The sequence below is a fragment of the Anastrepha obliqua genome, chromosome 1 (genome assembly GCF_027943255.1).
Source record: "Anastrepha obliqua isolate idAnaObli1 chromosome 1, idAnaObli1_1.0, whole genome shotgun sequence".
Taxonomy (NCBI): Eukaryota; Metazoa; Arthropoda; class Insecta; order Diptera; family Tephritidae; genus Anastrepha; species Anastrepha obliqua.
The window spans coordinates 131581597-131596461 of NC_072892.1; the positions used below are offsets into that span (position 1 = coordinate 131581597).

At 36.2% G+C, this 14865-nt stretch overlaps 1 protein-coding gene across 3 annotated transcripts in view; it reads left to right on the forward strand.

Annotated features, from left to right (window-relative positions):
• Window positions 1–1963: 1963 nt before the first annotated feature.
• LOC129236144 (leucine-rich repeat-containing protein 70) overlaps window positions 1964–14865 on the forward strand; it is a 32154-nt gene continuing 19252 nt past the window's right edge. Inside the window, exons 1-2 of one of the 3 annotated variants that reach the window (XM_054870369.1) lie at window positions 1964–2128; window positions 13322–13863. In XM_054870369.1, the coding sequence (XP_054726344.1) occupies window positions 13840–13863 (24 nt within the window). In that variant the 5' untranslated portion in view covers window positions 1964–2128; window positions 13322–13839. The remainder of the gene's footprint in view (window positions 2129–13321; window positions 13864–14865) is intronic. The other 2 variants (XM_054870370.1, XM_054870367.1) reach the window with 2 other exon arrangements.

The following is a 14865-nucleotide window of genomic DNA, read 5'->3' on the forward strand; positions in this document are numbered from 1 at the left end:
TGAATTTATTGAATGCGAATTAAAACCATAGAGTTATAATCGTTTTTTTTCCGGTCCTCAATCCTTAGTGGGACATAGGGTATCAAGAGGTGTGTTCACAGTAAAAATAAGCAACAAAATACCAGAAAATACTGAAAAAACCAAAACGAAATTTTTAGAAAATGAGTACCTTATCTTGTTACATAACCTGAAATATAGCAAATAAGTCGTTCTCTTAACCAAAGAATTTCTCTTAACAAAAAATTCATAAAATAAATTGTACATAACCATAACATATTTATTAAAAAAAAAACGCTCATTTTAAAGACGATTTGTCACACATACAAAGTTCTTTAAGTAATTCAATAAAAATTAGGTATATTATTTTCTTTAAATGGGCATTTTAGTGCATTTTTATATCCAAAGCTAGGCAACATTGCAGTAGCGAGACAGAGATTTCACTGCTGAAGGGAGAAAAACACCAACAATTACCGTAATCGGGGGCAATGCGACCAAATGTTAAACAAAAGTGAAACTAAATAAAACTGACTGAATTATTGAACTAATTTTTAAAAAATGTATATTTTACAAAATTATAAACAATACATTTTAATTGGAACAGGCTAGAAATATGTCATGAAGAAAGAACAAAAACTCCGAGATTAAATAACAAAAAAAAAAATGCCAAATCCAGTTACGAAAATGGTAAACTGGCCATACTGGTGCTAAAACGACGTAACTCATTGTCAAATTCGCTGAGAGCAAAGTAACGGTACCACGATACGCGTCATCTCATTATTCTTTCCATCATGCATTTTATGTAGAAAATCTCTGATCTAATTACCTTAACATCGCTCCTCTTACGAGAGGACTTGAAGAGCTTAATCGACTTTCTAAAAGCCTTGTTCTTGGCCTCTGCTTAAGTTACTTACGATTGACTTAAATAAGGAACGAAAGAAATAAAAAGATATATAAATACTCGCATAATAATAAAAACAATAATAACTTGGTGCATAATATTACATTCCGTCCGATTCCCTAGAAGGGATATGGGTGAAGAGGCCACCACTGGGAAATAACTCAAATTGATTCGCCGGGCTTGGAATGTTTTCGAAGTTTCTTAGAATTTAAAATTTCCCTTAAATCAAGCCAAACCTATTAAACACGTTTAATAATAAAAATTAATTATTTACTTTTTTTCTTATAAATAAACCGCACACCTGAATGGTATGAAAACTCGCTGTAGCTGCAGTTAGTTAACTTGTTTTTTTTTTTCATTCCTTTTTTGCTCTTTTAATGCTTTGGGATTCGCGGCACTGTTGTAGCGCTGAGAAGTTTGAGTTGATCGTTGATCACTTTGTTTTTGTCCCGCAAGTTACCAGTCGGCTGTTTCAGTTTGTTAAGTGACTCTATTGGATACGGACGGGATTTGTGGTCGACGTTTAGACCGATGACAGAATCTGAGAAGTGGTTGCAGCTGTTGTCGATTAGACGATAAAGAAATGAAAAACAATAAAAAAATGGAGTGTAATTGTGGTGAAAGAAGAAGAGAAGCTCTTCCGTTGTGAAGTGGATGGATTGTGGACATACATTCGTATGTATGTACATATGGAAATGCAAAAGCATATAATTTAAATCTGTAATGAAACGTATTCGGTTAGCGGGAAAAGCAACAATTACTTAGCCACGTTCGCCGCACTGCAACTATGTTCGAGTGTTTGTGCCTACGTGCATACTTGTTGAATGGCTTGGCAGAGGTGTAGAGCATCTGCAGCTGTAAAGAAATAAATTTACTGACATACAAACATACATACACCCAAGCATTCGAAGTACCTTCGCGCGCTTATTAATATCACGAAAATCATGAGTATTTTTGTGTACAAATTTAAAAAATTGTGAAAGTAATGCATTTTTAAGAAATGAACAGAAATAAGAAAAAATTAAAAAAATTGAAAAATTAGAAATTTACAAAAAATACATAAAATGCTTAACGAAAAAAGTGACTGTGAATTCCAATGAAAATCAAAACGAAAATACATACATACATACATAAGTATATGCGCGCTTGATGTATGCACATAATTATAAGATCACAATTGTTTGCCTCAAAGTACGCCATCGGAAATTTTATAACTTCGCAATGAAGTATGTAAGTAAGCCAGCGGGATTGTGTATGATCATCACTCGGTTAATCTCAGGTTCATTGCCTACTCTGGATATGAAACGTTAAATGATAGAACTTTTTTTTTGAATAACGGTCACCTCTTGGTGTGCATATTTTCTATGAAACAAGTTCTCATAAAAATCATTTACCGGTCGCGGGTGAATTAAAATTCTTGGGTATTCTATTTTTTAGAGTAATATGAAGACGCATACCACAAATTATAGAGGAAACGCATCGAACATAATTTATGCTCTACAGCACGTATTCAATTTATTTTATTTACCTGCCGATCTTAAGATCAATTAGCTCCACGTACATTCTCACACACTGATTTATCTCTCATCGAGCTCCAAATATCTGGTCAATAAAGTACTCTTCTGCATAGTTATATTGTGAGATTCTCATCTTTCGTATATCGTCTTCTACGTCTTGCAACCATCGTCTCCTTGGGCGGCCTATCGTTCTTGCTCCTTCAGGTTTTGCTTCAAATACTTTCTTAGTTTTCGTTCGCTGCTCGTACGTATCCGTACTATCCTAATCTTTGGGACTTTATAAACCGCGTTACATTTCCTCCCTCGATTAAAACATTCAGCTCGTGGTTATACCGTATACGGTATGTACCGTTTCCTAATCATATAGGGCCGAATATTCTTTTAAGAATTTTTCTTTCAAATCGCAAATTCACGTCACTAACTTTAAGGACCCATGTTTCACAGCCGTAGGTGTGTACTTATATGTGATAATACACTTGTGCTCACTGAATTAAGGCACTTTATGTTTTTACAATATTGGCAATCGTTTTCATGCAAACTTTTGTTCATTCATTTTGCATAAAAATACTAGCTGACCCGACAGATGTTGTATGGTTGATTGGCTAAAGTAGCGCTTCCGCACAATTTTGTTGTCACATCCTCGTTACCAACATTTTTAACGGTTATTTACAAGAATACTATATCCAGTCTGTGCGGTTTAAGAACCTCATTAGGTTGTTAACATCTAAGCCAGACAGTTGTTCGAGATTCTCGAACAGCGTTAGGCCTAGGGTTAGCATTCTGTCCTTCCATAGGGCAGGGCATTCACAGAGGAAGTGGTCATATCTAGAGGTTTCCACCAAACTACTGAACCATACTATAAAATTGGTCGTTTAACCGTCTTATACAACCATAATGTATGCTTAGTTTGAAGACCCCATCTTCTTCCAATCATACGTTTGCAGGCATATAAAGCAATTCCTGCTTTCCTTACCCGTTCTTCGACGTTTAACTTCCAACTAAGTTTGGAGTCTAAAATTACCCCTAAGTACTTTGCACTGGTTGATAAAAACAGAGTTTGTCCGTTGATATTTGGTAGGGTAAAAGTTGGTACCTTATTTCTGGTGGTGAAAAGCACAAGTTATGTTTTACGCGGGTTTGACCTGTGGCCCAAGAGTTAAGTTCGCCTAACGCCCTTTGGATGATCCCACTGATCGTATTAGGACACAGTCCTGACGCCATTAGCACCACATAACCAGCGTTCGCCACCGCTTTTGCCCCACCTCTATTAAGTTTTATTAAGATTTTGCTAATAACGTATAACCAGAGAAGTAGAGTTAATACTTGCCTCTATGGAGTGCCCCTGTGAACCTTCTTAGTTATGCTGATATTACCCATATTAGCTTTGATAATTCTGTTTTGGTGTTTATGTATCCAAAAACTTGCAAAGTAGGGGGAAGTGAGAGATCAAAATGACATTTCACCCTTTTTGGGTGTTTGGCCGAGCTCCTCCTCCTATTTGTGGTGCGCGTCTTGGAGGGGCCTACAACTTTAAGCCGCCTCCGAACGACAAATGATTTTTTATCAAAAGCTTTTTCATGGCAGAAATACACTCGGCAGAAATACAGAGGTTTGTCATTGCCTGCCGAGGAGCGAACGCTATTAGAAAAGACTTTTTCTTCATTTTTGTGTTTCACTAAGATTCGAACTAATGTTTTCCGAAAATTGCAATTGTTACTAATTTTGCGGTCATGTACTTTATTTGATATTTTTCTCTTTGCACAGACCTATCATCTTGGTTAGTAACGGAATCAATCGATTTGTATGTCATTCATTCGCCAATTATCATATTTTCAATCTGAAACTTAATTTCGTTGACATCATTTGACATTTTTTTTATTTTGAAGATTGAACAGTGTCATTTATGAATGAAAAATAATATCGTTCAAATGACTGCCACGACTGGCTTTACAGTAGGCCATTCGATCAACCCAATTTTTAAGCACATTTTCGATTGTTTGGGCTCTAATTTCATGAATAGCAACTTCGATTTCGTGTTTTAAAGCATCAATCGTCTCTGGATGGTTCGCATAGCATTTGGCCTTAACGGCTTCCTACAAAAAATAGTCCAATGGAATTAAATCACAGCTCCGAGGCAGCCAATTGATATCGGAATTTCGGCTGATTATTCGGTTTTCAAAAACGGTAGCCAAAAGTTCGAGTGTAACTTTGGCAGTGTGACAAGTTGCACCGTCCTGTTGAAACCAAATGTCGTCCATGTCATCCTCTTCAATTTTTGGAAACAACTCGTTGAGCATGTCACGGCAACGCTCGCCATTTACTGTAACCGCGGCTCCTCGCCCGATGATGCTGCCAGACCAAAACCCGCACCAAACAGTGACTCGTAGTGGATGCATTTACTTCTCTACAGTAACGTGTGGATTTTCTGAGCCCCAAATCCGACAATTTTGCTTATTGACGTAGCCACCGATGTGAAAATGAGCTTCATCAGAAAAGATGATTTTTCGGTAAAAATGCTCATCTTCGGTCAAACGATTTTCTGCCCATTTTCCCAATTTTGTTCAAGCGTATAGCGTCCCATTTCGTAAATGTCAAACCTTTAAGTAAATTATGAACACATTTGACATGTCATTTGTGTTGCCATTCTCAAAAAAATAGGTGGTTCAAAAAGCAAACGCTATATGGCTCACCCTGTACTTTATATGCAAAAATTCATTAAAAATTGTTAAAAAATTTGAAGTATTACTTAAAGATGTCCTTATAAGATAATATGAATGAAGTAATTTATTACTTTTTTTATTTTGAAGAAAGTCATCAATGATTGTTTTTTTTTAATAAATCGATCAATCTTTTAATAACATTGTCAACACTGTGAACATCCGCTCGAGTTTTCATAAATACAGTTAAGTTAAATATAATCACAAAAATTTGTATGGTTTGAAAAATTTAGAAGCACACCATTAAATTCAGTAAACCCGAAAGGCGCCCCGAGCGGTAAAAGAATTTGCAGATTTCGTGCCCATATAGGTACATACATACACACATATGCATTTAACGAAGAAAAGTAATTTAAACCGTAACCCAAACCACTCAAGTCACCAAAAGCCAGCAACCACAACAAAACATTCAACAGTCAAAAGTCTACATAGTCATGCCTTTGTTGTCAATGTTCCGCTGACTTGTTTTATTTGTGAAAGAAATTCTCGTTACTTTGGTTTGCATTTCGCACATTAACAGCTGTCTTTTCCCCTATGTACAAATCTTCAACATCCGCTCCCCATTTCCCCATCTACGAAGCGACTATGCGTACGTGCATACATACATACATACACATAAATATAATATCTTTTAAAGTGTATTAACAACCGTTTTTTATGCATCAACAATAATGGTTGTATGCCTTTCTTTTTGTTGTTGCTTCATATGTGGCTTGAGTTGGTTCAAATGAATGTAAAAGTGCGAATGAATCAATTGATTGGATTCGAATATTTGCCGGTTGAAAAGTTCATTGGAACCGCCAAGTGGCGGCATTTGCGGTGGATCGGTGTCGTCGCTTTATTGTTGTTATGATATTGTCTTTAAGTGATAGATGGTGCCGGGATATTTTTATTTTTCATTTATAATAATTTGATACTTCTGTACAAACGTTGTTATGTTTGCGTATACATTTGCATGTGTGTCATCAACTACCCACCCATTCGTCATATTGTCAGCGCATTTTTGAGCTCTGCTTCCGAATTAACTTTAATGCCCACCACAACTCATTTCGTTTTATGCTCGTGTCTCTATACATATACCATAGTAAGTATGTATGTGTGCAATAACTTACTATTTGGATAATGTCAACATTTGTCGATTGATTGGAATTTTTGCTTGACTCTTCAAATAATAGTAAACAATTTAATTTAATAAATAACTAAGTATACATCTGCCGGTGCCCGTTGTAAATATAATAGGTGCAGGGGTACGGGAGAGTTTGTTAAATAATAAAAAAAATATATTTATTTAAATAACATTTATGAAAAGAATTTCCTATGTAATATCTTGTGATATCTGAAACTATAGGCACCAATATATCCTTTGGGCTGCCTGATCATTGCAGCGTATTCCAAGCCGAAATCTTGGCGTACTCACTGAAAGTGAAATCTTCATATACTCCGATAGTCAGGCAGTTCTAAAATCACTTTTATCATGTAAACACACGTCTAAGACAGTGAAAGAGTGTTACAAATTATTAAAAATACTTGCACAGTATTTTTCTATTAATCTACTCTGGATGCCAGGACATAGTAACATTAAAGGTAACAGCAAGGCAGATGAGTGAGCTAAATTGGATTTACACAGACAGATAAACAGACACACCATTACTGTTGCAAATTCCAACTGGAAACAATTCAACACTTGCGCTATTAGTAGTCAAAGTTGAATACGAATATCCAAAAAATGGAGAAATATCAAGAAAACTTAAATAAGAATATAGGAATTATAAGTAGAGTAAAAGATATTAATATTCAAGATCTCCAAGAAGCAAAGGGTTAGGCGAGAATGAGTGGTTTAACAAAGAATGTGAAGAAGCAAGAATCTCGTCATTTCAAAGTTTAAGTGCCCTTAGAGAAAGCTATAGTGAAAGAAATAAATTGTTATACTTAAAAGCAAATAAATATTTTAAAGAAGTATGTAAAAGGAATACAGAAGAATGGTATAACAGGCTTATAGAAAATATTAAGAACATTAAAGATAGCGCTAGCTGGTCGAAATTTATTAAGAAGATAAAGGGTGAAGTTTCGGCAATAAGTTCCGCCATATCAGCGCATGAATTTAAAGTTTATTTTGAAAATCTGCTGAGCCCTACTGCTAATGACAAGAAAAATGTTTATGCACATAACTTGCACGCTGACGATCTGCTAGAGGCAGTTTTTTCACTAGACGAGGAGAAGTGGTATTATAGTAAGGAAGAAATACAGACTGGGTAAGACTCCGTCAGAAAATATGAGATTTGCAAGTGGTCTTTCGATTTCTTTGAAACTTTGGGAAATATTAGTTCTAGGTAAGATACATTCGAGCCTAAAAGGATTTTGAAAAATTTTCAAAATTGAGTCATCTACGCCATGTTGAAAATCGGGACCGTGTTTTTTTCAAAAATCAATATTTCTTGAACCGTTGGATGGATTTCAATGCAATTTACAGACAATATAGAAACAAATAAGTAGTTTAAATTAGTATTATGTTAAAAAAAAATTTCGAAATTTTGACCAAAAAAAAGGCAAAAAAATTTTTTGAATCAATTTTTAGTTGATTTGGCCAGTTTTTTAGATTTTCTGTTATACACATAACGATTCCTTATGATTTAACCTTTATTTTGAAAAAAAAAAAATTTATGGTGTCTATAATAGTTCTCGAGATATTGCGATTTTAGTGGAAGCGCGCACCGTGAAGTTCGCGGTTACGCAGCGCGGGAGTAGAAAAACGCGCACAGACCTGCAGCAGTCTGCTCCAGTCACTTCATACAGGAACACATAACGCAGCGCGAGCCGTGCGTGCGTACGCGAACCGTGCGTGCGCGCTTCCACTAAAATCGCAATATCTCGAGAACTATTATAGACACCATAAATTTTTTTTTTTTCAAAATAAAGGTTAAATCATAAGGAATCGTTACGTGTATAACAGAAAATCTAAAAAACTGGCCAAATCAACTAAAAATTGATTCAAAAAATTTGTTTGACTTTTTTTTGGTCAAAATTTCGAAATTTTTTTTTTAACATAATACTAATTTAAACTACTTATTTGTTTCTATATTGTCTGTAAATTGCATTGAAATCCATCCAACGGTTCAAGAAATATTGATTTTTGAAAAAAACACGGTCCCGATTTTCAACATGGCGTAGATGACTCAATTTTGAAAATTTTTCAAAATCCTTTTAGGCTCGAATGTATCTTACCTAGAACTAATATTTCCCAAAGTTTCAAAGAAATCGAAAGACCACTTGCAAATCTCATATTTTCTGACGGAGTCTTACCCAGACTGTGTCTCGATATACATACTTACTTAGGAGTAGAAATAACACCTCAGATGAACTTTAAAAAACATGCTGAAAACAGAGCAGCTGCTGCAAAAAAGGTATTAATGCTTTGTGGACTTGTCTTTTAAAACAGAAAGAAATTTGAATTGAAGCTAAATGGAAACTTTTTCTTGCAGTTTGTCGTTCAATACGCAGCACAGGTGTGGGGTTTCGGGTGGTTTGAAGAAGTTGATGTATTGCAAAAGTATTTTGTAAAGCGAATTCTGAAGCTACCATCACATATGCCTGCATACATACTTTTTTTGGAAACCGGCATGCAAGAAAATCATTTTTTCAGTTTAGAACTGTTCCTTAAGTATATGCACAGAATTTTGTTTACATACTCAGAAAATCGGTTGGCACATTATCTGTCCAAAATTGTTATAAAGAAAGAAGTCTTCTGGATTTGAGATCTAAACAACTTGTTTAGTAAAAACGATGTCATTTGGCGAATAGATAACATACAATCAGAAAGCTGGATAGAAGATGCAAAATGCGATGCAACAAACGCTTCAAAACGCCAAGATAGAAAATTGTATTGACAGTTTGGGCCATTGACACGAGCTCCTTGTGAACAATTCTCTTGGAATCGTAAAAACAAATGAGCATGGACTTGATTTTTGGCTTCTCCAAATGCGATTTTTAGGATGTGTGGCTTGTCTGGAGCCTTCCATTCGGCACTTTAACGCTTAGCTTCTGGTTCATGCTGGAAGCACAGCGTTTCATCAGCAGTTACAATGCTGTAAATGAAGCTCTCGCCTTTTCTCGCTTCTTTAATGAGGACTTTCGAATGTTGAATTCTGAGCAATTTTTGGTCCTCAGTTAAATTGTGCCGAATGAAACGTGCGCCGACCGTTCGTAAGCCCTAATGATCAGTTAAAATGCGATAAATCGGTGTTTAGGAGATATTCAACTTCGGTTTCACGAATTTGAACGATGATTTCGGTTCATTTTTCATAAATTTACGAACAAGGAGTGAAAAAATTACAGTGAAAAAACAATTTTTTTGACGTGGAAATTTAAATTTTTATTTAAAAATACGCAGGCTAAAACTCATTTCCGATCTGTGCTTTTGTTTTGCTACACTTTTTCGTAGAATTATCTATAACATTCGATTAGTCGAACAATCTGACTCACCCTAATGTGCATGTATGTATTTAGTATGAACCAACATACACTTAACTTATTTAAGCTCAGCTTTTTCCTTCTATGTCCTTTTTGTTGCACAAACTTGTGCGACATTCTTCGTCAATGAATCTTCAAAACAACGAATTCCTGATGGTTTCTTGCATTCTAAGAATTTTCGGTAGGCAAAAAACCAATATCTGAAAGTACATTTGTACACATCTACATAATGAGTTCGTGTGCCTGCGTTTATACTCAGAACTACTCATTTAAAATTTTTTGTTTACCAAGCATCATTCGGCGAGCTAATTTACCATTCAAGCAAAACACCGTGACTCACGCAAGCGCTCGAATGTTTCACTTTTTATCAATAAAAGAAAAGTGAGACGAAACTCACAGACATTTTGCCACATTTGCACATTTGTTTTATTTCTATCTTTTATTGTATTTTTTCTTCTTTTTATTGCACTTTAAATGACTGTTGTCTAAACGCGCGGCTGCTCAGAAATGTAATAAACAAAAAGTAAATAATTATTGTTAATTGTGAAAATGGGTTTCCGCACATTTCGCAAACTTTTAACCGGCACACGAACAACTCAAGTTACACGTTTGTTTACGTGGGAGGGCGCATGTATGTATGTCGGTGTTTTAGGTATACTCGTAGTTGTAATGTATGCATGGGGAAGTGCGAGAGCTTATCTACATATAATTATATATATCCCGTAAACCTTTGTGGAGTAGGTCAGTAGCTACAAAAGTTTGCTTTATACATATTTTGTGCAAGTCTAGCGAAGGCTGCTTAAATCACTAAAGAAGTCAAGTAGCCCTGTTGGCGTACCCACAATAACCGAAGGAGTTGGCTCAAAGTATTGTAGGTTTTAGTAATATCATAAAAGAAAAAAATCGGAGCTTTCTTTAGATACATACAGAGTGGTACAGGATGGAAATCTTGACAAAGTTAGTTTTAAACCTCCGCGGCACGAAATTAATCCCCTTACACTTGAGCAATAATTCCCAACGTATTTTGAAAGTCAATGCTGTGTAGCCCAATGCTTCAATTGAAAAAAAGGTTAAATCATCTTGTCTGGCGAAGCGCTTTTCATCTCGGCGGCTACATTAATAAACAAAACTGCCGCATTTGGGAATTGGAAAAGCCGCATGGGATCGTCGTGAAGCCAATGCACCTTCAGAGTTTGACGAATTTCGGAGAGGTGGCATCATTGGCCCATTTTTCCGGGAAAATGCTGCCAGAAATACCATTTTGATGAACCATAAGCGCTACAGATTATGGTAAACGATTTTTTTCTGGCTGGAAAATAAAGACATGGGTTTGGACGATCTTTGGATTCTGTAGGATGGTACGCCATGGCACATAGTCGATGACACAATCGAGCTTTCGCGTCTTGGCGATGTCGATTGGTCACCAAGGAGCTGCAATTAGACCCCGTTAGACTTTTTTTGTGGTGTGGACTAATGTTATGAAAACTAGCGATTCAGGCCTTAAAACGCCTATCGGAAAGCCATTCGTGAAATAGAGCCACAAGCTGTCATCAAGGTCTGCCCGCTCTTTCATGCAGAATTGATGGTGTAAAATATTGCGAATTGATTCGTGAGACACGCTAAGGTCAATAGCTACCTCCCTTAAACTTAAATGACTTTATTGATTTTATCGATGTTTTCATCCGTTGAAGACGTTGAGGGGCAACCGGATCGGGTCAAATCTTCCACGACTTCTCGGGCCTAAAGCCGTATACCACTCTTAGATCCGTGTTTTTGATAAAGCACATAGACTTTCTGCCACATTTTCAACGATTCGGCACACGAAATCCCATTCAAAACACAAAATTTAAGACAAATTCTTTGTGCGAATTTTTTATCCATAGTGAAAATCGCAGATTGCACGTGCGATTGACTGGTATAATTAAATGCCAAAAACAACCTAATTGACAGATCACACTCAAACTCTGCGACACTATAGAGGACAGATGTACCAATATTCCAGCAAAAAAAATTTCGACATATGTGTAACGTACGTGTAGCGTGCTTTTTAAATGAACAATCCCCGATATTTTTTAACAGAATGTATATTGTCGATTTTTCTTAATTATTTCGAATTTTTACAAGGCAACCACTGTATGGAACCACGTAATACATGGGCTGAAAAGTCCCGGGCCTAACAAATAAACACTTGTTTTTGTTCAACATAAGCTTTATTCATCAACGTAATTTCCATCAAGAACAACGTAAGCATTCCAGCGCCGCTCTAACATTTCAATACCACTTTTGTAGAACGATTTATCTTTTGCCTCAAAATAACCTCAGTTTCAGCGATAACCTCTTTATTTGAGCGAAATTTCTTACCGGCGGTCATTTTTATTTATCAACGCGTTCTTGTTTTTGGTCAACTGTGAACAAACACGGCACCCACTTTGAACACAGCTTTCTTATAGTCAAATTCTCATGCAATATAAAGCCCAGAAGTTCTTTTGATATCTTTACGATGTCAGCTAACTCACGCAACTTCACCTTTCGATTTTGTGGCGTCACTCTTAGCACAATAACTCACGAACTAATGAATAGAATATGATGCAATTTTAACAGCTGTCTTTTTAAGGTTAGTATTAACTGAAAAAGAGGTAAATGCAATAAAACTAGTGACATTTATGTGTTAGGCCCGGGACTTTTCAGCCCATGTGTTACATATTGGCACATTCATTCATTCACTCAAGTATTCATACAGTTCTGCAGACTATTAGAGGAAATTGAAATTTGAAAGATCGAGACAATAAGCACCGAGAGATTTGGTAACTCCTAAAACACTCAGGTTAAAAAGGCCCATAGTACATATTTGAAGCTCTGGGGAGTGAAAGCATAGATAGTCAGAGAGGAAAGGAGAGAAGTAACAGAAGGAAAAAGATAGCATAGAATAGAGAAATAGAGGTAGTTAGACCTGTAAGAACTTTCCAGATTCTTTGGCAAATCTGAAAATATCCTCCAGTTTTAGAGAACGAATGTTACTCATTCTCATAACATCGGAACCCACAATTCGTAGTCATGCTCTAGCAAATGCGGGACACTCACAGAGAAAATGCTCAGAGCCATCCGCCTCCTCTATGGATTATGTCCTGTAATAATATCGACAATCAACCTAACGTCTTTTCTTCCAAGTTTTAGAAGAAAGTCGGACAGTTTTCTGTACTTTGCAGTGTTCCAGACCGGACCATAGCTTTTTAGGGAAATGGCGTACATAATCGCTGATTCCTGATCCCGATTATTGACTCTGGTCCCTGCGGGGTAACCGCTGATCCACAGTTGGCCAATTCATTCCCTTGAATTTCGCCGTGTCCTGGAACCCATGTATGTATGTACGAGCGTATTCTGCCTTGCAACAGAATTAAGCTTCTTCTTACATGCTTTGAGGTTTGCTCGGAGAGACCACTCACACAGTACTCCTTTTTGACTCATTCAGACTCATGAACTCCGAGCGCTACGAATTTGTTTGCTGGGTACTGGTCTTTATTGTAATTTGTATTTCAAGTTTCACTACTATTTCAGAAAATTAAAAACATTAAATTTATCACACATATCTTCTCTGTAGAACGTCGCAATAAATCAACAAACGCGATTACGGCTCGTATTCGTTAGTGGTAGCAAAAGACTGGCAAAAGTGGTGAGTTGAAATTCTCATGCATTTATATACATATAATTACATACATATATAGCCAAAAAATATATACATACCAGTGGCTACATTGTCATAAATATATGGCAAAAACAATAACAAAGGAGCAAGGGGCAGCACACGGCGATAACTCGCTTATCAAATGCAAACAAACACGAAATGGCAGAGATAACACTTTTATCTGAGTATTTTCCAACAAACTTTTATCTGCTAATATACGATCGCCGTATCGGTTCGAAGTGTTGAAACCACGAAGAGCAGTAATTGTTAAAAGTTGTGCGGTAAAAATACATATATGGGCGACGGCAAAGAAGCTCGAAAAAACAACTGAAAAATAAAATCGACCAATTCTTATATTCGTTTTGACTACTTACGCAAATATAAACCTGCAGGCATAAAGAAAACGTGGTGTTGTTGTGAGTCAATGAAAGTGATTTTTGTGAATTTTATAAATGCCAATTTATTAAGAAATTTGTGATATTTATGATAAAATGTATTGAAGGCAAAATTATTTATTTGGATTAAAAACTATCGAACTTAATTGTAACAACTCTAAAAATGGATTACAAGAATCTGCTCCTGGTAAGTTGGAATTCGTTAACTTCATAACACATTCAGATCCTATTAAATAGGTATGTAGGTGTATATTACATACATATATATGTATATGTATATAGGTAGGTAGGTAGGTATAGTGGTTGTCGTTTGACACACCTAGGCCTGCTGTAGGCCCATTGTGATACCACCGGGGCTGTCCCCTCCCCTCACTCTACATTGTCCTCATTGAACCAACCTGTGGCTTAGATAAATGTAGTTATCTAATAAGACTTGCTATTTTTATATTGGCTACTTCTGCCAAGTTATTCAGGGAACTTTTTCCTAAAATATTGAACCTTCTTCTATCCAGAGCCATGCACCCGCATAGAAAGTGTTCTATAGTCTCTTCTTCTTCAATGTCGTTACAGCTTCTGCAATAGTCGTTATAGGGCGCTCCCAGTCTATTGACATGCCTGCCAATCAGACAATGCCCTGTTAGGACCCCGAGAAGATTTCTCATGTTTTTCCTGTTAAATTTCAACAGTCGGTTTGTGCGACCCATGTTCCATTCCGGCCACGTCATTCTACTAGTTGCACAGGTCAGGGACGAAGACCATAGCCTGTTGGCAGCACTAATAGTGTGTTTATATATATGCATACCTATATGTATGCAAGCGCACATATCGCTTTCATATATAAGTGTAAGTGTGTATGTTTATAGTTTGTATATTTATTGGGCTTCGAAATGGGCGATGTTCTGGTGCTACTTCTCTGCAATCTATTTCGCGTACTACAGTGAGTCACAGTGAAAATCATACGCTTCGATATACATATTTGTCATATTGGATAAACAAAACAGTTCATGGTTAGGTTCTTGTTTTTATTTTTTGATTTTTGATTTTATTTAACCCTTTCTGCATGAATTAATAAAACGTTGAAAAAATTGTTCCACGGTGCAAATAGCTTTATTTAATTATCAATAAGACATACATATTAAAAGAAAAGTTTTAGGGGAGATCGGGGGGTTATGAGACGGGTTTTGTTTTT